This window comes from Artemia sp. Qi Xiang Cuo, chromosome 14, assembly GCF_049724085.1.
Source record: "Artemia sp. Qi Xiang Cuo chromosome 14, ASM4972408v1, whole genome shotgun sequence".
NCBI lineage: Eukaryota > Metazoa > Arthropoda > Branchiopoda > Anostraca > Artemiidae > Artemia > Artemia sp. Qi Xiang Cuo.
In genome coordinates this window covers 19755050-19779561 of record NC_142807.1, presented here as the reverse complement: position 1 = coordinate 19779561, position 24512 = coordinate 19755050, and the positions used below count along the sequence as shown (strand labels likewise).

The window sequence follows — 24512 nt, the reverse complement described above, 5'->3', positions numbered from 1 at the left end:
ACCAAAATGTTATAAGATAACTAAAAATAAACTTCTATCATAGCCCATTAACATTAATAGGGATGTAGTATCTAGTCCAATATGTCTAGTCCAATAAAACCTTGTTCTTTGAATGAAAAAAACGAATATTTTAAGCATAGACTAGTTTATGTCAAAATAATCAAGGAGGGAGGAGTAAAATTATTCTGATGAGATTTTTTCTGAGATTCTTTTAAATAAAGCGCTAGTTTCCATTTTTTTTTTATTTTAACCCGTTTTAATTCGATTTAATTTATGTTGCAATATTAAAAGAGAATCAACTCACATAGAAACAACAACAACTGGTCCATAATCACTTCTTTGTCTCCATCGTTCGACCATATTCATCAATTCAACCAAACTATTAGTTGAAGTAGGCACTTTGTGACTTTCTGGCCAGCAAGTAAGCTGGAAAAGTTGACAGGTCTTTGGAACTGCTTTTACTCCAGCCATGAGCTCAGTCAAAGACACAATCTATAAGGATGCATGGTTAATAAAATAATTGTGACAGTTAGTAAATAGTGTGTCTAGTATATTGGAAGCAGTGCCGGATCCAGGGGAGGGGCGAGGGGGCGCGCGCCCCCGTAACATTGTCTAAAATAGTGTAATTTACTTAATTAACGCAAGTTTGAGTTAAATAAACTTGCTCCTAACGCAAGTTTATCGGATCAACCTGTTTTGCGCCCCCTTCTCCCCTAACAAAATTCTGGATCCGCCAATGATTGGAAGGAGGGACGGAGGGAAATTTCCTCATAGCCTTCGAATCCTCCGATACTTTTAAGGTATTCAGAGATTTATGTAGCTTATTTCCGATGGATGGCTAAAATCTTTGCACAATTATAATATTGTGTTCATAAGTCTTACAGTTTGCCTATGTCTTATGTCCGAAAAAAAATGTTTAGAAGCCTACCGGCCAAATATGAAAAATTTAGTAAGGAAACAGGGTTTTGAAATAGTCTTTTGAAAAAGACACAAAATGATTAAATTAAAACTAAAATTGTGTATCCATCAAAAAGGGCCGTATCCATGATTTTTTTTCCCGGGAAGGGGAGGGTACAAGAATATTTTTAGTCAGGGGGGGGGCGTACAAAAAGACTTTAAAATACGCATCAAAATTTGGTTATACGCATTTTGTTACGTTTTTACGAGCCCGAAAAACATTTTTTGGGGAGACTCAGACCCCCTAACGCACACCCCGCCCCCATGGATACGGCCTTGGCGTCAAACAAGGCACCTTTAGCGCAGATAAAAATAAAAAAAACAAAGAAAAGTAAACAGCAAGAGAGTAAAAATGTGGATTAAAGGGGGTTAAACAAAAAGAGAAAGTACAAACTAAAATATTTCGAGAATAGAGCAACCCAAATAATTGAAACTCAAATAACAAATCAAACTCAATGCACATCATGCCTAATCCAGGCGGGAAGAAAATTTTTACAGAATGATTTCTCTCTCTCTCTCTCTCTCTCTTCTCTCTCTATCTTATTTCTCTCTATCATACAACATTTTGTATGGAAATTCACTTGTATTTTCAGATAGGATATATTGTAAACTCTTATGAATTTCTGTCTAATAAATATGCACCTAAGTAGAGATGACCCTAAAGGTCCCGTACCCACACCATATATGGGCACAGAACCACGTGGTTTATGGTTTTTGTCAGTGAGAATTTGAAAAACAGGAATTTTGTCACATTTATGGATGTTTTCATGGTTTTAGTCAGTGATAATTTGAAAAACAGGAACTTTGTCACATTTATGGATGTTCTCATGGTTTTTGTCAGTGATAATGAAAAAACAGTATTTTTCTCACTTGAAAAACAGGAATTTTCTCACTTTGATGGATGTTTTTATGGTTTTTGTCAGTGAGAATGAAAAAACAGGAACTTTCTCACATCTATGTCTGTTTTATGGTTTTTGTCAGTGAGAATAAAAAAACAGGAACTTTCTCACATTTATGTCTGTTTTATAGTTTTTGTCACTGAGAATGGAAAAACAGGAACTTTCTCACTTTCATGGATTATTGAGTCATTAATCAAATTGTTTCCGGGCAAGGTTAATTAATGTCTGACAGATGACGTCAAGTTAATTAATGTCTTTCATGTTTTTCCAAAGAGAATGTTTCCAGATCAAACTTTAGATCACACGTGACAGATTATGTCATGATTGATTGATTGACATGGAAGGGGAATTAATTTGTTGTTTCTAAAGAGAATTGATTCACGAAAGGGGAATTAATTTGTTGTTTCTAAAGAGAACTGTCTCCGAGCGAATGTTTAGATCTTAGCGATGAATTGTTTTAGCGCGGGAATCAGGTTTCTTAATAATTTGAAATGTGTCAGCACAGAGATGACAAAACAAAAGGAACATGCTGAAATTACGTTTAGGGATTATTTGGGCGAAACCGTTTTAGAAATTTTATGGATTTATTTCGGTGAAACAGTTAGAGAAATTTTAAAAGATGATTTTAGAAAAGGTTTTAGAAGAGAATTTAAGGGTAAACTCTGTGGTCGTTATAATACACAAGTTGTATTTTAACAGTGTCGTGAGGTCCCATACCCCAACCCAAAGGGTTCCGATCCCCCTACCCCAACTCCAAAGGGTTCCAATCCCCCTATCCCAACCTCGAAGGAAGCCCCCGGTCCTCAAAGGTCCCCCAGGCTCCCAAAGGGCCCCCGAACCCCCACAGGCCCTCCCCCGGTCCCCAAAGGTCCACCGGACTCCCAAAGGACCAATCGGCCCTCAAGGGCCCCCCAGACCCCCAAAGGTCCTCCCCGGGCCCCCAAAGGCCCTCCCCCGGTCCCCAAAGGTCCCCCAGGCTCCCAAAGGGCCCCCGAATCTCCAAAGGCCCACCCCCGGTCCCCAAAGGTCCACCGGGCTCCCAAAGGACCATTTGGTACTCAAGGGCCCCCCAGACCCCGCAAGGCCCTCCCTGGGCCCCCAAAGACCCTCTCCCGGTCTCCACAGGTCCCCCTGGGCTCCCAAAAGAACCACCCGGCCCTCAAGGGTCCCCAGGATCCCTAAACGCCCTCCCCGGGCTCCCCAAAGAGTCCCCTCTCCATTTTTTTTAATACTTTTTTATGAATTTATTATATCTTTTCAGAACAAGTTCCTTTCATAATGTCATTCCTAAACCCATTTTCCAACTTGAAGTACCAATCCTTTCACCCACAACTATACTTTACAGATTTGGATACCTCAACACCAAGAAATATTTTTCAAAAGTCATTTCAGAGCAAGTTCCTTTCTTAATTTCCCTCCTAAACCCATTTTCCAACTTGAAGTACCAATCCTTTCACCCACAACTATACTTTACAGATTTGGATACCTCAACACCAAGAAATATTTTTCAAAAGTCATTTCAGAGCAAGTTACTTTCTTAATGTCCCTCTTAAACCCATATTCCAACTTGAAGTACCCATCCTTTTCACCCGCAACTTAGTTATAGGTAAGAGTTTGAAGTTTACCTTAGAGACTTAGCTTAGAGTTTTTGTTGAAGTTCTAGCTTAGTTTAGTTTTAGTTAATAGTTTAGAGTTTTAGCTTAGAGTCTTAGCTTAGAGGTTTGTTCAGAGTTCTAATTTAGTTTAGTTTTAGTTAAGAGTTTTGAGTTTTACCTTAAAGTCTTAGATTAGAGTTTTAGTTAGGGTTGAAGTTTCGTTTAGTTTAGTTATACTTAAGAGTTTATAGTTTTAGCTTAGAGTCTTAGCTTAGAGTTTTAGTTTGGTTTAGTTTTAGTTAAGAGTTTAGAGTTTTACCTTAGAGTCTTAGCTTAGAGTTTTAGTTAGAGTTGAAGTTTAGTTTAGTTACAGTTAAGAATTTAGAGTTTTAGCTTAGAGTCATAGCCTAGAGTTTTACTTAAATTTATAGTTTGGATAAGTTTTAGTGAAGAGTTTTGAGTTTTAGCTTAGAGTCTTAGCTTAGAGTTTTTTTTTTTAGAGTTGTAGTTTAGTTTAATTTAGTTAAGAGTTTGATGTTTCACCTTTGAGTTTCAGTTAGAGTTCTAGTCTAGTTTAGTTTTAGTTAAGAGTATAGAGTTTTTAGCTTAGAGTCTTAGCTTAGAGTTTTAGCTAGAGTTCATGTTTAGTTTAGTTTTAGTTAAGAGTTTAGAGTTTTTTAGCTTAGAGTCCTAGCTTAGAGTTTTTGTTAGAGTTGAAGTTTAGTTTAGTAATAGTTAAGAGTTTAGAGTTTTATCATAGAGTCTTATCTTAGAGTTTTTTTGTTAGAGTTCTAGTTTAGTTTAATTTTATTTAAGAGTTTGATTCTTTACCTTTGAGTTTCAGTTAGAGTTCTAGTTTAGCTTTAGTTAAGAGTTTGGTGTTTTACCTTAGAGTCTTAGCTTAGAGTTTTAGTTAGAGTTCTAGTTTAGTTTAGTTTTAGTTAAGAGTTTAGAATTTTAGCTTAGAGTTTTTTTTGCTAGCGTTCTAGTTTAGTTTAATTTTAGTTAAGAGTTTGATTTTTTACCTTTGAGTTTCAGTTAGAGTTCTAGTTTAGTTTTAGTTAGGAGTTTGATGTTTTACCTTAGAGTTTTAGCTTAGAGTTTTTAGTTAGAGTTATAGTTTAGTTTAGTTTTAGTTAATAGTTTAGAATATTAGCTTATAGCCGTAAATTAGAGTTTTTCTTATAGTTGTAATTTAGTTTATTTTAAGTTAATAGTTTATAGTTTTTAGATAATATTATTTGCTTAGAGTTTTTTTTGAATTTATATTTTAGTTTATTTTTATTTAAAAGTTTAGTTTTAGCTTAGAGTCTTAGCTTAGAGTTTTTATTAGAGTTGTAGTTTAGTTTAGTAATATTTAAGAATTTATAGTCTTATAATAGAGTCTTAGATTAGAGTTTTGTTAGAGTTCTAATTTAGTTTACATATAGTTAAGAGTTTGGAGTTTTACCTTAGAGACCTAGCTTAGAGTTTTAGTTTAGTTTAGTTTTAGTTAAGAGTTTAGAGTTTTTTAGCTTAGAGTCTTAGTTTAGAGTTTTTGTTAGAGTTCTAGTTTAGTTTAGTTTTAGTTAAGAGTTTGGTGTTTTACCTTAGAGTCTTAGCTTAGAGTTTTAGTTAGAGTTCTAGTTTAGTTTTAGTTAAGAGTTAAGAATTTTATCTTAGAGTCCTATCTTAGAGTTTTTTGTTATAGTTCTAGTTTATTTTAGTTTTAGTTAAGAGTTTAAAGTTTTAGCTTAGAGTTTTAGCTTAGAGTTTTTGTTAGAGTTGAAGTTTAGTTTAGTAATAGTTAGGAGTTTAGAGTTTTAGCATAGAGTCTTAGATTAGAGTTTTTTTTAGAGTTCTAGTTTATTTTACATATAGTTAAGAGTTTGGAGTTTTACCTTAGAGACCTAGCTTAGAGTTTTTGTTTACTTTAGTTTTAGTTAGGAGTTTAGAGTTTTTAGCATAGAGTCTTAGTTTAGAGTTTTTGTTAGAGTCCTAGTTTACTTTTAGTCCAGAGTTTGATGTATTACCTTAGAGTCTTAGCTTAAAGTTTTAGTTAGAGTTCTAGTTTAGTTTTATTTAAGAGTTTAGAGTTTTAGCTTAGATTATTAGCTTGGAGTTTTTTGTTTGAGTTCTAGTTTATTTTAGTAATAGTTAAGAGTTTAGAGTTTTAGCATAGAGTCTTAGCTTAGAGTTTTTGTTAGAGTTCTATTTTAGTTTACATATAGTTAAGAGTTTGGAGTTTTACCATAGAGACCTAGCTTAGAGTTTTAGTTTAGTTTAGTTTTAGTTAAGAGTTTAGAGTTTTTTTTTTTAGAGTTCTAGTTTAGTTTAGTTTTAGTTAAGAGTTTGGTGTTTTACCTTAGAGTCTTAACTTAGAGTTCTAGTTAGAGTTCTAGTTTAGCTTTTTTTATGAGTTTGCAATTTTATATTAGAGTATTATCTTAGAGTTTTTGTTTTAGTTGTATTTTATTTTAACTTTTGTTAAGACTTTAGAGTTTTTAGCTGAGAGTCATAGCTTAGAGTTTTTGTTGAAGTTCTAGTTTAGTTTAGTTTTAGGTAATAGTTTAGAGTTTTAGCTTAGAGTCTTAGTTTAGAGTTTTTGTTAGATTTGAAGTTAAGTTTAGTTATATTTAATAGTTTATATTTTAATCTTAGAGTCTTAGCTTGGACTTTTTGTTAAAGCTCTAGTATAGTATAGTTATAGTTAAGCGTTTTGAGTTTTACCTCAGAGACCTAGATTACAGTTTTAGTTTAGTTTAGTTTTAGTTAAGAGTTTAGAGTTTTTTAGCTTAGAGTCTTAGCTTAGAGTTTTTGTTAGAGTTCTAGTTTAGTTTTAGTTAAGAGTTTGGTGTTTTACCTTAGAGTCATAGCTTAGAGTTTTAGCTAGAGTTCTAGTTTAGTAATACTTAAGATTTTAGAGTTTTACCCCAGAGTCTTAGATCAGAGTTTTTGTTAGAGTTCTAGTTTAGTTTAGTTATAGTTAAGAGTTTGATGTTTTACCATAGAGACTTAGCTTAGAGTTCTAGTTTAGTTTAGTTTCAGTTAAGAGTTTAGAGTTTTAACATAGAGTCAGAGTTTTTAGTCTAAACTAGCATAACCACAAAATTACACAATATTGCATAGAAATACCAAAACCATAGGTTAGGTTAGGTCAGGTTAGGTTAGAAGTTAGGTTTCTCCATGTTTAAGTTAGGTTAGATTAGGTTAGCTTATCATGAGCGCTCATGGTAAGCTAACCTAATCTAACCTAACTTAAACATGGAGAAACCTAACTTCTAACCTAACCTGACCTAACCTAACCTATGGTTTTGGTATTTCTATGCAATATTGTGTAGTTTTGTGGTTATGCTAGTTTAGACTAAACTTCAACTCTAGCTAAATCTCTAAGCTAACATTCTAGGCTAAAGCTATAACTCTTAACTAAAACTAAACTAAACAATAACTCTAACCAAAACTCTAAGCTAAGACTCTAAGCTAAAACTAAAACTCTTAACTATAACTAAACTAAACGAAACTTCAAGCCTAACTAAAACTCCAATCTAAGACTTTAAGGTAAAACTCAAAACTCTTTGCTAAAACTTAACTAAACTAGAACTCTATATAAAACTCTAAGCTAAGACTTTTAGGTAAAACTCTAAACTCTTAACTAAAACTAAACAAAGCTAGGACTCTAACTAAAACTCTAAGCTAAGACTCCAAGCTAAAACTCTAAACCCTTAACTATAACTAAACTAAACTTCAACTCTAAGTAAAACTCTAAGCTAAGACTCTAAGGTGGAACTCTAAACTACTAACTAAAGTAAACTAGAAATTCAAAAACTCTAAGCTATGACTCTAAGATAAAAACTCTCAATTCTTAACTAAGCCTAAACTAAACTTCAACTTCAACAAAAACACTAATCTATGACTCTATGATAAAACTCTAAACTCTTAACTAAAGCTAAACTAAACTAGAACTCTAACAAAAATTCTGAGATAAGACTCTAGGTTAAAACTCTAAACTCTTAACTAAAACTAAACTAAACTAGAACTCTAACAAAAACTCTATGCTAAGACTCTAAGCTAAAACTCTAAAATCTTAACTAAAACTAAACTAAACTAAAACTCTAAGCTAAGTCTCTATGGTAAAACACCAAACTCTTAACTATAACTAAACTAAACTAGAACTCTAACAAAATCTCTTAGCTAAGACTATAAGCTAAAATTCTAAACTCTTAAGTATTACTAAACTAGAACTCTAACTAAAACTCTAAGCTATGATTCTAAGGTAAAACACCAAACTCTTAACTAAAACTAAACTAAACTAGAACTCTAAAAGATAACAAAATTCTCTTAGAAGTAACGATTTTCTGTCTAAGCTAACAAGTTTTCTAATAGAAGTAGCAAGTTTTTCTTAAGACTGTTAAATTATTTCTAAGAAGTAACAACTATTTTTCCTTAATACTAACAAAGTTTTACTTAATACGATCAAATTTCTTTTGGAAGTAATATATTTTTCATAATAGAGGAAATCATTTTTAATTGCAGCAAGTGTTTTGTCAAAGATAACAAATTTTTTTTAGAAGTAACAGTTTTCTGTTCATGCTAACAAGTTTTCTGTTAGAATTAGCAAGTTTTTATTAACACTAACAATTTTTTTCTTAGAAGTAACAAAATTCATTAATACTAACAAAGTTTTACATAATAATAGCAATTTTTGTTAGAAGTAACAATTTTTTCCTCAATAATAAAAATTTTTTATTTAATACTATCAAGTTTACATTAAAGTAAAAGGTTTTCTTAATTGAAACAAATATTTTCTACTAACAAAACGTTTTCCGTCAAAGATAACAAATTTCTCTTAGAAGTAACAATTTTCTGTTGATGCTAACAATTTTCTATTAGAAGTAGTAAGTTTTTCTTAACACTAAATTTTTTTTTCTTAGAAGTAACAAGTTTTTTCTTAATACTAACAAATATTTAACTAATACTAAAACTTTTTTTCTTGTAAGCAACAACTTTTTCATTAATACTAACAAAGTTTTACTTAATGCTATCAAATCTTTCTTAGAAGTAACAGGTTTGTCTTAATAGTATTTTCTAATAGCTTCAAGTTTTCCGTCCAAGATAACAAATTCCTCTTAGAAGTAATAATTTTTTACATTAACTTAAAAACTTGTTAACTACATTAAGTTAACTACGTGTAGGTTAGGTTCCTTTAATTTAGGTTAGCATGAGTGGTCATGCTAACCTAAGTTAAAATTATCAAATGCTAACCAAAGATAACATTATCTTTGACGGAAAACTTGCTGCTATTAGAAAATATTTCTTAGTACTAAGAAACACCTGTTAGTTTCAAGATAATTTTGATAGTATTAAGTAAAGCCTTGTAAGTATTAATGGAAAAGTTGATACTTCTAATAAGAAATTTGTTAGTATTATCTAAAACTTTGTTAGTATTAAGGAAAAAAGTTGTTACTTCTAAGTAAAATTCGTTCGTGTTAAGAAAAACTTTCCAGTTCTAAAAGAAAACTTGTTAAAATAAACAAAGAACTGGTAATTCTAAGAGAAATTTGTTATATTTGACGAAAAACTTGCTGCTATTAGAAATATTTACTACATTTAATAAAAACCTGTGATAGTATTAAGTAAAACTTTGTTGTTAATGATGAGAACGTTGTTGCTTCTACGAAAAAAATAGTAAGTATTAAGCAAAACTTAACAAATGAAACGCAGAGAGGAAAGAAAATAACAAAAAGAAAAATAAGATAAAAAAAGGTGAAAAAACTAGGCTTTTGTCAGCCATTGGTGAACTATGAAGAAGAAGAAATAAGCAAATATTTCGACAAGGACTTCCGCCGCGTCGTCCTCAGTGCTAAACAAAAAAGAAAGGAAAGAAAAAGAAACCAACGAAAATTGAACCTTTCGTTGCCAACGACAGAACAGAAACTAAATAAGAAACAGGTTGGAATCAATGAAAAAGAAATCTACCAAGATGATTAGTAGATTATTTTTATTTTTTCACTTTTGTTTATTGTGTTAAATACGCCAGTGCATGGAAGTTTTATTTAAGGTATTTCCATTTATGCATTGATTGTGAGAAGACGAATGGTAACACTATAGACACTCGCTTTTTTTATTGCGTTAAATTTTCCAGTGCATGAAATTTTTAGTCAAGATGTGAGTTTGATTTCTACTCATTTATTTATATTTTTTTTTCTTTTGTTTTTTCTCTCTTCGTGTGTTTAGTTTCGTTGTATTTCAATGTATTGTTTTTTAAAGAACATTTTTTTCTCCCTTTTTCCGTTGACAAAGGCTCCCGGACGGTGGGGATGAAATAATCGGTTTTTTTTAATTAAGTGTTTATTTTGTTGTTATTTATTCACTTTTTATTGAAATACAAATACTTTTATATTGCTTAATTTTTGTAAGAAATTATTTAAGTATTAAGTAAAATTTTTTTAGTATTAAGAAAAAACTTGTTACTTCAAAGAAAAATTTGTTATTATTAAGAAAAACTCGCTACTTTTAACTGACAACTTGTTAGCGTAAACAGAAAATTGTTACTTCTAACAGAACTTTGTTAACAATGACGAAAAACGCGCTGCTATTAGGAAAAAGTTTTACTAAGACAAAAAATCTGTCACTTCCAGGAGAAATTTGATAGTATTAAGAAAACTTTGCTAGTATTAAGGAAAAAGTTGTTACTTTTATTAAGAAATTTGTTAGTACTATTTAAAATTTTGTTAGTATTAAGGGAAAAAGGTTGTTACTTCTTAGAAAATTTGATAGTATTAAGAAACACATTCTACTTCTATGAGAAAACTTGTTAGTAAAACAGAGAATTGTTAATTCTAAGGGAAATTTGTTATCTTTGACGGAAAACTTGCTGCTATTGGAAAAAATTTCTTAAAATTAAGAAAACCCTGTTTATTCCAAGAGAAATAAGATGGCAGTAAGTAAAATTTTGTTAGTATTAAAGAAAAATTTGTTACTTCTAAGAAAAAAATTATTAGTATTAAGTACAACTTTTTTAGTATTAATGAAAGAGTTGTCGCTTCTAAGAAAATTTTTTGTAGTGCTAAGAAAAACTTGCTAATTCTAACGGAAAACCTGTGAGCATGAACGGAAAATTGTTACTTCTAAGATAAATTTGTTATCTTTAACGGAAAACTTGCTGCTATTAGAAAAATTTCTTACTATTACGAAAAACCGATGACTTTCAAGAGAAATTAGATAGTCATGAGTAAAACTTCGTTAGTATTAAGGAAAAAGTTGATATATCCAAGCAAAAATTTTATTGTAAGGAAAAACTTGCTAGTTCTAATAGAAAACTGGTTCGCATAAACAGAGAACTGTTACTTCTAAGAGAAATCTGTTATCCTTGACGGAAAACTTGCTGCTGTTAGAAAAAAAATTTACTATTAAGAATAAATTGTTATTTCCAAGAGAAATTTGATAGTATTAACTTGTTAGCCTAAACAGAAAACTGTTTCATCTAAGAGAAATTTGTTATCTTTGAGGAAAAACTTGCTGCTATTAGAAAAAGTTCTTCCTAGTAAGAAAAATTTGTTACTTCCAAGAGAAATTTGATAGTTTTAAGTAAAACTTTGTTTGTATTAAGGAAAGAGCTGTTACTTCTACGAAAATATGTGTTAGTATTAAGTAAAACTTTGTTAGTATTAATGAAACCACTTGTTACTTCTAAGAAACAATTCGTTAGTGTTAAGAAAAAATTGCTACTTTTAACTGAAAACTTGCGACTGCTAGAAAATGTTTTACTACTAAGAAAAACCTGTTGCTTCCAAGAGAAACTTGATGGTATTAAGTAAAAATTTGTTAGTATTAAGGAAAACGTTGGTACTTATAAGGAAAAATTTTTTAAGTATTAAGTAAAACTTTGTTAGTATTAAGAAAAAACTTGTTACTTCTAAGAAACAATTTGTTAGTGTTAAGAAAAACTTGATACTCCTAACAGAAAACTTGCTAGGATGAAAAGAAAATTATTACTTCTAATAGAAATTTGTCATCTTTGACAGAAAACTTGCAGCTATTAGAAACAAAATTTGTTGCTATTAAGAAAACCTGTTAAGTCTAAGATAAATTTGATAGTAGTAACTGAAACTTTGTTAGTATTAAAGAAAAAAGTTGTGACTTCTAAGAAAAAATTTGTTAATGTTAAGAAAAACTTGCTAGTTCCAACAGAAAACTTGTTAGAATAAACGAAAAATTGTTACTCATAAGAGAGTTTTGTTATCCTTGACAGAAAACTTGCTGCTATTAGAAAAAATTCTTATTATTAAGAAAAAACTGTAACTTCCAAGATAAATTTGATAGTATTATGTAAAACTTTGTTATTATTAACCAAAAAGTTGTTACTTCTAAAAAAAATTGTTTGTATTAAGCAAAACTTTGTTAGTATTAAGGAAAAACTAAAAACTTCTAAGAAAAATTTTTTTAGTGTTAAGAAAAACTTGCAACTCCTAATAGAAAACTGATTAGCGTGAACAGAAAATTGCTACTTCTAACAGAGAATCGTTATCTTTAATGGAAAACTTGCTGCCGATAGAATATAATTCTTACTATTAAGAAAAACTTTTCAATCTCAAGAGAATAAAACAGTATTAACTAATAATGTTTTAATTCTTGGGAAAAGGTTACTGCTTATTAGAAACAATTTGTTAGTATCAAGTAAAACTTTGTTAGTATTAAAGAAAAAACATATTACATTTAAGAAAAAATTTGTTAGTGTTCAGAAAAACTTGCTACTTCTACGCGAGTACTTGCTGCTAATAAAAAATTTTGTTGTTACCAAGTAAAACCTGATACTTTCATGATAAATTTAATATTTTTGAGTAAAACTTCTGTTCATCTTAATAAAAAAACTTGTTGCTTCCAAGGAATTCAAGTTCTGCTGTTGAAAAAATATGGGGTTTAATCTATATTCACAAGCCTTTTTCCAGGATAAGAAGGTTGAAAATGCCCTAGGGAGTGATGAGGGATAGGCCCCTTAAATGGTAAATGTGTAATGCTAAGGTGGTATGAGGTGTTTTGTTGAGCGTAGTGATAGGCTTGCCCGGTGAAAAACTTGAATCATGGGATTGAATTTGTAATTTTCAGCATGTATTGTCTGAAAATGTCTTAGAAATGATGAAGGAGGTGTCAGAAAGACAGTCAAAATATTGGCATGGTGGCGTGAATTGCTTGAAGTGCCAAGTTCTATTAATGAAATGCTGAGCACCGCTTTCAAATAAAGTTCCGCTGATTCATAAGCTTATTTTCGGAATGAAAAGGTTGAAAATGTCCTAGGGAAGATGAAGGGGTGTCAGAGAGTGCCAGAGGACAAGTAAGAGTGTGGTACGGTGGTGTGAATCGACATTGTGTATCAATGATGGTTGGGTTGTGAAATACATGCGTCAAGTAAAACTTGTGATTTTTTACTTGAGAATATCAGGAAAATGTCTTGGGAATGATAATATGCATCAAAGGGTTGTAACGGTACACTAATAGTGTGGCACGATGGCGTGAATCGACATGGTATATTAGGGAGGGCTGGGTTGTGAAAACATGAACCAATTTATTTAATATGGGATTTTAAACAAAAAAATATTTGGAAAATGTCTTGGAAATGAGAAAAGGGGTGTCATAGAGTGCCAGGGGGCCAGTAATAGTGTGGCACGGGACGGGAATTGAGTATTGCGGTGGGTTGGCTGGGCTGCACAAACATGAATCTATGGATTTAATTTGTGATTTTTAGCAGGAAAATATCTGGAAAATGTCATAGACATGAATATGGGGGTGACAGAGAGTTCCAGGGGTTCAGTAATAGTGTGGCACAAGATTGGAATTGAGATGGTGTATTACGATGGGTTGCCAAAACATGAACATATGGATTTGATGTGTGACATTTAGCAGGAAAATAACCGGAAAATGTCATAGGGGTCACGACGGGGGGTGTCAGAGAGTAGCAGAGGACCATTAATAGTCTGGCACAGGTTGAGAACTGTCGGAAAAGAAAAACAATAGAAAATATATTCATGGCATGGGGGGGGGGGGGTATTCAAGCGTTAGAAATATGCATAAATGATGATGACGTGCGTCACAGGGTGTCATCATGCATCCAATTTCTATAAAACCAGTGGAAGTAAGGAGAAGGTTCGTTCAAGAAATGTTTTAAATTCTCGGTGGCGTGAATTGCCTTGGAGAATAATATTTTAGCAGTGAAATGCCAAGTTTCTGCTGTTCAAACAAAGAAATTGTTTAATTTAGATTCACAAGCTTATTTTCGGAGGGAAAGGGTTGAAACTGCCCAAGGGGATGATGAGGGGATGTACCCCATTGATGACGAAGGGGCAGGTGGGTAAAACTGTAATGCTGTAGGGATGTTTTGGACGTTATTATGATAGGCTTGTCTCGTGAAAATCTTGAATAAACGGATTGAAGCATAGTTTTTGATATGCAATGTCTGAAAATGTCTTAGGAATTATGAGGGGGTGCCACAGAGCAGTAAACGTGTGGCATTGTAGCGTTAATTGCTTGGAGTGTCACATTCTAGCAATGAAATGCCGAGTTCCACTGTTCAAATAAAGAAAGTGTTTAATTTAGATTCTCAAGCTTATTTTCGGAGTGAAAAGGTTGAAGATGTCCTAGGGGGTGATGAGGGGGTGTGCCACGTTGATGGTAGGGGTGTAATGCCATGATGGTGTGGAGTGTTTTGAAGGTTATTATGAAATGCTAGGCTTGCGAAAACTACTTGAATCAATAGATTTAAAGCATAATCGAAAATATTTGCTTAAAGTCCTGAAGTGCTAGCATATCCTCAGGCAAAATGGCCCTTAGATGTGTTTGAAAAACGCTATATCTTGTCACAATAGTGTGAAATATTCATAAGTTTAGGTCAAAGAAACGAGATATTTTCATTTAAAGCCCTCAAAATTATGAAATAGAGCCTAAACATTTAGCTATAGTAACAACCCTTTCTACCTGGAATTGGCTCCTAGGACCCATACCTTTCTTCTATTCACACATAACATATACATTTATTTTAGTCAAAAGTGTCTGTCCCCCAGTAAATCGGTATTTACAGGAGTTTTGCCGTGCAAAATAAGAACTGTAGTAAAAAAAAGGCTGACAAGCTAGAATTCAAATGTCTTGGAATTACTGTAAATCTATAGGGATATTAAACCTCCTGCTTCAGGTGCGGCAATGCCGTATGAGGCGTCGTTTCTAAAATGTGTCACTGGCAAGGAACTGGGAGAAAATAATGCCAGGAAAAAAACAGTAAAATATGAAATTAAGTCTTGTATTCTTTTTTCCGTTTTTATTACTAAAAATACATTAAGAACAATCCAGAATATTATCTAGTATAGTTTCTCTAAGAAAGAATTGGGAACAATAATGTCCAGAAATAGATATTCCCCGACTGCGTGCCAAATTATTGCAGTAAACACGCCGTTCTAGCATGCTTGACAAATGGGAAATCTCCTTGCGGGCAATAGGTTATTTCTAGAATATATTGACTAGGACAGAAAACTGAGAATAGTCTGTTAGTCCTGATGCTTGGGGCGCTAATCCATTGGGAGGAAATTGACGTTTCGAGTCCCAAGAAGGACAAAGAAGTAAAGAAGAAAGAATAAAAAGAAACTCTTTGAAAGAAAGAAAACTCGTTGAACATTTTGGGGAAAAATAAAACGTCAAAGAAGTATTATGTGACAGTGATGTGCGCGCTGTCATTACCCCACATGTGCACCGTCGTTACGCAATGTTTGCTGACATTACATAAAGGGTGCGTCGTCATTATGTTAAAGGAAAGAAAAAAAATGCCTTGAACGTTTCGACGAAAAATAAAATGTCAAAAAAATATTATGTGACAGTGATGTGTGTGCTGTCATTGCATTAGATGTGCACTGTCCTTACAAAAATGTGTGAACCGTCATTGCTTAAGGCGGGTGCTGTCCTTAAGTTACAAGCGGGGATTCCCAACGAATTCTGTCGCAAGGTTACATAAAATTGCGTCTGTTGCTTCTATTTATAGAGGGAAGGAACTGGGACATCTTCCAGAACTTCAATAGGCGTCTATAACGGCTCTCCCTATACAAAAATGGCTACGAATCATGGCTTCAATTTATACTCTGACAAAGACATTGCATGAGGGGCTTCTATTTATAAGGAGAGGAACTGGGCATCTTCAAGAAATTAAAGAAACTCGTAAATGGGGCTTCTATTTATAGAGTGAAAGAACTGGGACATCCTCCTGAAATCCAATAGACTCGTATATGAGGGCTTCTATTTATAGAGCGAGGAACGTCTTCCAAAAAAACAATGTGCCAAAAATGGCTACGAATCGAGACAAATGGTGGCTGCTAGGGTAAATATTGGAACACCTGAACCCGCATTGTACAGGTGCGAGGAGCTAGGAGTTCCACTTTTACACCCCTATCTGTGCTTTTAAAATCCCATGTTAATCTGTTATGTGTGCGCTTAAAGTGCCTACGGGGATAAAGATCTTATCAAAGCTGAAAAATTGTTTTGTTGACACATATCAAACCAATTGTCCAAGGAGATGGGAAATCGCACATTCCAGCAAAATTAAAAGATGTAGTGCCATTTTTAAGTGACCAAAAGGATTGGAATACCGATAGCCTCCCTCTAATGCTACTTTTCCCCCAAAAATTGATGATCAAAATTTTAAGATAACCATTTGTCTTAAGACAGTTGAAAGGTGCAATAGCTCTTGGGATGACATCAATCCCCGCAGACCCTGGGGAAACGGCTGTAAGTTATGCAATTTGACTATTGTTTACTTCGAGCCTACTATTTGTTATTGGGAAATATACAGATTTTTTTCTAGGGGATATTCTGGGAGAGAATTTTCGCTGAGGAGGAAAAACTTCTAAGAGAATTCTCTAGTCGAAGGTTTACATGGCCAGGGAGGAGAATTTCCTGGTATGATTCAGAAAAAGGGTCAGAAATTAAATTCAAAAACAAATAATTTTTTTAAACTGAAAGTAAGGAACAACGTTAAAGCTTAAGACAATCATAAATTATACCGGATATGAGGGGGACCGCCTCTTCCTCATTTGTCACTCTTTACCCTAAAGTTTGACTTTTTGTCCTTATTCTTTAAGAACAACTCCTGAAACACTAGGGCCAATGAATGTGAATAAGGAGTTTTTTTCACATATCTTATGTAAGGACGGCGCACATCTCATGTAATGACAGCACACAAATCACTGTCACATAATACTTTTTTGACATTCGATTTTTCGTTGAAACATTCAAGGCATTTTTTTTTCTTTCTTTTAATTTAATGACGGCGCACACTTTATGTAATGTCAGCGGACGTTGCATAATGACGGCGCACATGTTGTAGGCTCGAAGTAAACAATATTCTCCCTACCAGAATTATCTGAATTCTCCCCACCAGATGCCGCCCTACAGTCCGAATATGAAGATAAGCTTGATAAATTTCTGTCTAGTTGTCCAACCGACAATTTTGTTCTTTCAGTTGATTAAGTACTGCGAGCAATGCAACACATAAAGCGTAAGAAATCTTCTGGCATCAATAAAATGAGCACTCTTCACATTCTGCATGGAAGCGAGCTGCTGGTAAACCATATTGCTCTTTTGATGCATTTGATTGTTACCCACAGAGTTGTACCGTCTTCTTTCTCAATCGGAGATCCCACTCCAATTCCAAAGAAAGGTAAACTCGCTACCCAGTGCTCGTCCTTCCGCTCTATAACAGTGGCTGCTACCTTCTGTAAGCTTTTTGAACTTCTGTTCATCGACCATCTGAACGCAAAATGCTCTGTTCCACCTTACCAATTTGGATTCCAGCCACGTCTCAGTTGTGCCCACGCTTTGTCGGTTGTCACGAACGCATTGATCGATGCTGATGCATTAGATGAAACTCTCGTGTTGGCTGGGCATGATGTTCGTAAAGCGTTCGACTCTCTCAATTCAAACCTCTATGCTACTCCATGCAGCAAAACGTGAAGTGAACCCTTCATGTATCAGAACCGTTCGAGACATGTATTATCGTCTTAAAGTTCACCTAATACTTTACCCATTAGCTAAAGTTGACGGCTCTCAAGTCTACGCACCAACCCCTAATATTTTTGTCAATGTCAAAAAAGGTACCCGTCAATGTGCTGTTTCTTCCCCTTTACTATTAAATAATGGAGTTCTTGATGCACAGTCAGCTGTTCCCACATCATTCATCTTTGCAGGTCTTGATCTATCTCTCGTATGTTATGCAGACGACATTCTGAATTGGAGCCGCACTATCCAGCGCAAAAGCGAGATTTTCGCAACGCTAGAATCTGAGTATGCAAAACTTGGTCTTCAGTTCAATGCTGAAAAGTCCGAAGTTGTATTCTTCAACTGGAAGCAAGCGTCGCCTAGGGATATTCCTCTCGGAAATAGTAGGATTAAGCCAGTAGATCATTTCACCTACCTTGGTCTTCCCATTAGTTCGTCAGTAATGCACATGCGACTGCAATTCTTGGGCGTACAATTCTTATCTAATTAGAAAATTCAGCATTTCTGACCCCATTATAGCTGTGGGAAAGCAAATTCGTGCTTATAATTCCCGTTTAAGGAAGTTGAACCATCCCTGGTCGTCAGTACTGGTCCAGTGGTTAAGATGTATTTGTCTGTTTTGTTTTTTGTTGTTTTTTTAAGTGTTTGTTTTCGCGCTTTGTTGTAGTTTTTAAACTGATTGATGATTTAGTCTCTTTTCGTGTGAGTCCAATTTAAGTGACGCTAGTTATTCTCAATTTTGGTGTCAATTTTTCTCTGATAATATATTGCGTATATTACTAATAATTTAATTAATTATTAATTATCGGTTCATTTAAGCATTTTGCTTTATGTAAAGATGTAAAAGGATCCGTGATTGAATAATTTCCTTGTTTCTGATATTTATTTATATCGGAGTAAATGAATCATTTGTTGAAAGTGATCTGAGTTCAAGACCAGCGGGTGAAAGTGTCAAGACCGTTTTTTGTCATATTTACACTAGTTGATATGATTATCTACTGTATATTTTTTAATTCACAGATGATTATTTGGGTTATTTTTTTTTACCAATTGTGGCTTGATACAATGATGTTCATATTGTTTATGTTTTTTCAGTATTTAGGAGCCTAAAAAAAAGAAACATGTCGCGCACCTGCAGAGCAGTGTATAATCGAGTTTTTCTTTCTCGTTTTGTGTAATTTGTTCAAAGAGCTGATTTAGATCTTAGCTCCAGCTTTCGTCACTAAAAACCACATGTATAACTCCTAAGTTTATGTGTATTGCTTTTTTTTTTGCTTATTACTCCGTTGTTTCTCTTTTTGTATGACGGGTTTTCCAATAAATAATGATAATAATAGTAGGCTCGAAGTACACAATAGGCAATTGTATTGTCTGCATTCCAATCTTTTTGGTCACTTAAAAATGACACTACATCTTTTAATTTTACTGGAATGTGCGATCTCCCATCTCCTTGGAACATTGGTTTGATAAAACCACTATTGGAATTTTTCTTTTTAAAAACACGCATCCTTGATCTTTTTCTGGCAAAAAAAATACACAATTTCTTATTTTAAAGACAGGAACTTGAAATCTTCGCAAGTAGGGTTAATTGATTTGCTGAATCTGATGGTGTGATTTGGGGGCAAATTTTCTCAGGCTCTTAACTTTCGATGGGTGACAACAAACTTAATAAATTTTAAATATTTGGATTCGCCATAGAAATCCAATCTTCTAACTCGTTAGTTGTTGTCAAAATCCTTCTTTTAGAATTTCGGTTACTATAGCGCCGAGTCGCTCCTTACTTGTAAAATTATTTGAAAAAAACTACGTTTTCTAAAGAGTTAAAGAGGCTGAGTTACAAGGTCGAACCTTAAAACGTACAGGGATTAGGAGGCACAGTTGGGGGCTGCCGCCCTCCAAACCCCTCGCTTTCGCAGCCTTTAAATCAAAAAAAGTTTTTTAAACTGAAAGTAAGGAGCGACATTAAATCTTGAAACGAACAGAAATTATTCCGTATATGAAAGGGGCTGTGCCCTCCTCAACGCCTCGCTCTTTACGCTAAAGTTTGACTTTCTCACAACTCTTTTTTTAACAATAAAAACTTTAGCGTAAAGAGCGAGGCGTTGAGGAGGGCACAGCCCCTTTCATATACGGAATAATTTCTGTTCGTTTTAAGATTTAATGTCGCTCCTTACTTTCAGTTTAAAAAACTTTTTTTTTTATTTAAAGGCTGCGAAAGCGGGGGGTTTGGGGGGCGGCATCCTTTTAGAGGCACAAGTGTGCCTCCTTGATAAAGTCGGAGGAGGGTGAAATTTTGCACGGGTCTTAGTTTGAGGGTGGGCTACAAAATGCGATTACCACAGTCTCTCTGCGACCTCTAGGACCGGAAATTGCTTGCGGGCTCTTATAGGAAAGCGAGCCCGCGTTTTTGCGGGCTAGCCCGCTTATAGCGGGTTCTTATAGGAAAACGAGGTTTTTCGTAAATGTAAATTCGGGGGATAATTTTTTCGGTCTGAAAATATCAAAAGGCCCTAACAGGTCGAATTCTGCTTCGAATGAGTCCTCATTCACCTGGATCAGTTGCCAACTGTGGCCTGTAGGCGTGGATAACAAGAAAAAAAAGAGAAATGAAGTTTAAGTGGCTATATTTGGTTTTTTGAAAACAGGGAAGGAGTGATCGGAGTGAGCTGAAATTTCGAGGATAAGCTCCCGGGCCCTAGGAAAGCTTAACTTCTAAATTTCAGCCCAATCGGACAACGTTAAAGGGGGGCTGTGGTGGAAGGGTCGAAACTTCCGGCCCAGTTTACCCCATGAAGATAAAGTCGGAAGAGGATGAAATTTTGCACGTTTCTTAGTTTGAGCTTGGGCTCCAAAATGCGATCACCGCCGTCTCTCTGCAACCTCTAGGACCTGAAATCTAGGACCTGTAACATTGTGGTGGGTCGCCTCTTTATAGAGGCACAAGTGTGCCTCCTTGACTTCGAACTGTTTGGTGATTCCGCCGGTACCTTTTCTATACATATGTACTACCATTTTATATAAGCAACCATTGTAGGTTTTTTTGAGCACTGAAAATGGCAATCAAAATCCCTTATTTTAAATGCCTTTACATTTCTTTTGTGCGGATATTAGTAAGCTGCTGCCCCCACTTTAGATAAAAATAAGATAATCGCTATGCAAAGAACAGCCATCGGCACTAGTGATTTATTTGTTGACAGCAGCACCAGTTCTCATTCCTATAAATTACTCATAGTCTTTAGTTCAGTTTTTACGCTTTAAGTTCATGCAGAGACTTACAAGGTACTTAGAGGACGGCAACACATAAAGTTCCCGGCGGAAGGCAGATAATGAGAAGATCTGTACCTGCGCTACGTAGACTGTTGGTCAAGCATACGATTTTTTTTCTTGAGGAACATGAGGAATTGCAAAGAACTGTAACAGGAATTGCAACAACACTTGGCTTTAAACTAAGAAATCCAAGCATTTGATTTCATATAGCTGCGAACTACAGTTTAGATCTTCAATAACTTTTACTCAAGTGAGCCTGGTTAAAGTCTCAGTGAGGAAAATTACAAACTCCATCCGTTTGACAAGATTAAACAAAACTTATCAGGAAGAGGATGAGATTTTAACTTGTTCTCCTTTGGATGGTAAAATTTAAACAGAAAAATTAAGAGTCTAGTTTTAAAAAACGTTCACAGCGATCGTTTTAATTAGGTCTATTGTCAAAGATCAGAGCAGCAGGTAATTATGGTATCCTCTCTGTATCTTACACTCGGGAAAATAAATTCTAAGCATAAGAACCAAGATGATAGTCTCTTAGAGAACCTTTCACCTACTGGGCTCATTTCAGATTTTTAGCAGGTATTTGTATTAAATCAGCATCATGGGTTTCTTCCTTTCCCTGTTGTCAGTGTGTACAAAAATTGATATTGTAAGAAATGTACTACTTGCCGAAAGGCTTGGATCCCTCGCTGGATTCTATATCTTATCAGCGTGTACATTGATTGGTAATATCTTCTTCTGTGAGTTAACCAGGTGTTCCAAAAAATGGCTAATAAAGACGTGGTGGCTTAAGATACACCACTTAGATTGACTATTCTGGCTTTAGTTCAACGAGGAAATTTAATAGATGTCCTTATGCATAAGTATCTAATTACAAAGACGAACATTGTTCTAATGCTAACCTATTGAACTTTAAACATGAATAAGGACAGAAATAGATTATAGGGTATGCAATTAGTTCACTAGGAAATGTTATTTCGCAAGATAGCAAGTTTTTTTGTCACCTTGATATACTGGGGCAAGGTGAAACATTGCAGAGTATACTCCCTTGAAAATTTAATTGGTATGCAGAAGGAATTTACTGAAGATTTCATTCCACCAAAAAAGCTGTAGACACCAAATCTCATGTCCGAGACGGCTCAACGGCACGATATAGAGGGATCAATTCAACAGCTTACGCTTTATTTTATTTTATAAATTTTATTTTATACACTTTATTTTAGAAAATGTCTTAGTTTGTTGCATGATGACGTTAAAGTTCACATAAAAATTAAATATGGGTCTTTATATATATCTTAAAAATGTGTTATTATTATGTATCATTGAATTAAAAATACGTATTTCTAACAAAATGAATGTTCACCATGCTTGAATATCTAGATTTGATTAGTGGCCAATGGGGAAAGGGGGAAAAGTTTTTGGCCTGGAAATGAGAAAATTTACCAACTGTAGGTCATTAATTAATGGTAATTTAATAAGCAGCCTAAATTTGGGAAAAGGGCTACGAGTAGTTCTTGGAACAAAGAGATAGCAAATTCTGGTAGCATATTGGAAATCAGAAGAACAGAAGTTCGCTCAGGCTCTTATATTATTTTCAGAATAAGTGATGAGGGATTTTTTTTTCTTTGATCACTGAGTGTCGTGCACAGAGGGGTCTGGAGCTGCAAATTTTGCACAAGTATCTATGTTTGTTACAACTTTTCATTATTTTCTTATATATTTTTCACAATTTTTTTAATAATTGTGTATTATTCAGTGTATTGCGTTTATTACAATGAGAAGCGCTGTAATGTTTTTCAAATAGTTTTCCTATATTTCTATTTCTTAGATTTAGTCCTTCTATTCCAATATTGTGTATATGTTGTAGTATAATGCGTATAACGTGTAATGTATAATGTATAATGTGTTTAATGCTGTGTATTTGTTGTGTTTGACAATTTGAATTTCTCTGTTGACTTACATGCCTGATCTTTAGAATCTATTCAATTACTGTCTTTTAATGCCCAGATAAAACCTGGAAACACAGTTGAGGATCAAGTTGGGCTCCTGACTCAGTTGGTGCTGAATAGCCCTGCTAAAATTCAATTAAATGTTAATTATTTAGAAATAAGTTCTGAAAAAAATGGAGTTTAAACAAGAATCGTATCTTCAACCCCAATTACTAACAATACTTTCAAATGCTGAATCGTTATCAAACAGTTCGTAGTAACGAACTGTAAGTAAGGAGCGTCCCGGCTCAATAGTAACCGAAATTCTAAAAAACAAAATTTTGATACCCATAGATACACCAAAAGAATTAATTATGCAGATTTCAAGTATATAAGTTTAATCAAGCTTAGTCTTACCCGATCAAAATTTTGAGATTCCCATTTTGTTCAACATGGTCGAAAATACAATAAATATGTCTTTAAGGATGACTTAATCCCCCACAGATCCCAGGGGATCGGCTGCAAGTTAGGAACTTTGCCCATTATTTACATATAGAATTGGTTATTCGGAAGTATACAGACGTTTTCAGGGGGGATTTTTTACGGTAGTAATGGTGGGTCGGGGTTACGCAGTAAGATCTTTCCATTGAATAAGTTTTCAGGGGGGAAGGGACATTGCTATGAAGGAAGAGCCGGATTTCACAGCATCGTTTAAAAAAGGATCAGAAATTAAATAAAAAATAATTTTTTCAACTGAAAGTAAGGAGCAACATCAAAATTTAAAACAAACAAAATTTATTACGTAAATGAGGCGGTTCGTCGCCTAGTCAATACTTCACCCTTTACGCTAAAGTTTTTTTTAGCACTTTCATAAGAGCTATTTATTATAATTAAACGGCCTTTGTGATTAAGGGGTCATTCTTAAAGAATTTGAAAAAAAATTCGAAATTTAGCGTAAAGAGCGAGGTATTGACTAGGGGGCGAAATTCCTGATATGCGTAATAAAATAATACGAACATTGAGGTTCGTTACGTAAATTAACTCGTAAGTTACGTATATTTATTATTAATAAAAACGTTCGTAAATAACATTCAAAATTCTAGTGCCCTTTTAAAGTAACTAAAAATGGAGGGCAACTGGGCCCCCTCCTCTGCCCCTTTTTTCTCAAAATAATTCGATCAGAATTTTGAGAAAGCCACTTAGCCCAAAAAAATGTAAGATTAATATTCAAATTTCGTTTTAATTATTCATGTACGGTGAGACAAAATCAAAACCTGCATTAAATAAAAAACGATAAGAAATTAAATAAAAAAAACTATTAAAACTTAAAACGAGCAGAAATAATTCCGTATATGGAAGGGGCTGTCCCTTCCGCAACGCCTCGCTCTCAACGGTAAAGTTTGACTCTTTCTCAAAACTCCATTTCTTAAAACAATAAAAAACTTTAGCGTAAAGAGGGAGGCGTTGAGGAGGGGACAGATCATATACGGAATAATTTGTATTCATTTTAAGTCTTAATGTCACTCCTTACTTAGTCAGGAATAATGAAATTAGTTGACAAACAATTTATTTCCTCAGATAGAATTCATATTACAAAAAGAAGGGTATACGGACGGAAGTAGAGCTCGCGGTGAATAAGGAAGCTTGTACCTGACTTAAGAAACTTCTTCTAAATCTTGCGTAAGTCTGAATGGTGCTAATAATAAAATTCTAATGTTAAGAAGGCTAAGTTGCTAAGACTAGTAATAAGTGATGGCGAGGAGTTGATATTGGGTAACAAGAAGATCGATCAAGAAGACATCTTCACTTACCTAGGTAGCAGTATTTGTAAAAAGGGTGGTTGCAGTGAAGATGCTAAAAGT

At 33.9% G+C, this 24512-nt stretch overlaps 1 protein-coding gene across 1 annotated transcript in view; it reads right to left on the bottom strand.

Annotated features, from left to right (window-relative positions):
• Nucleotides 1-300: 300 nt before the first annotated feature.
• Ptp36E (protein tyrosine phosphatase 36E) overlaps nucleotides 301-24512 on the bottom strand; it is a gene marked incomplete at its 5' end in the record, with an annotated part of 274732 nt that continues 250520 nt past the window's right edge. Inside the window, one exon of the mRNA XM_089099875.1 lies at nucleotides 301-492. Coding sequence (XP_088956001.1) covers nucleotides 301-492 — 192 coding nt within the window. The remainder of the gene's footprint in view (nucleotides 493-24512) is intronic.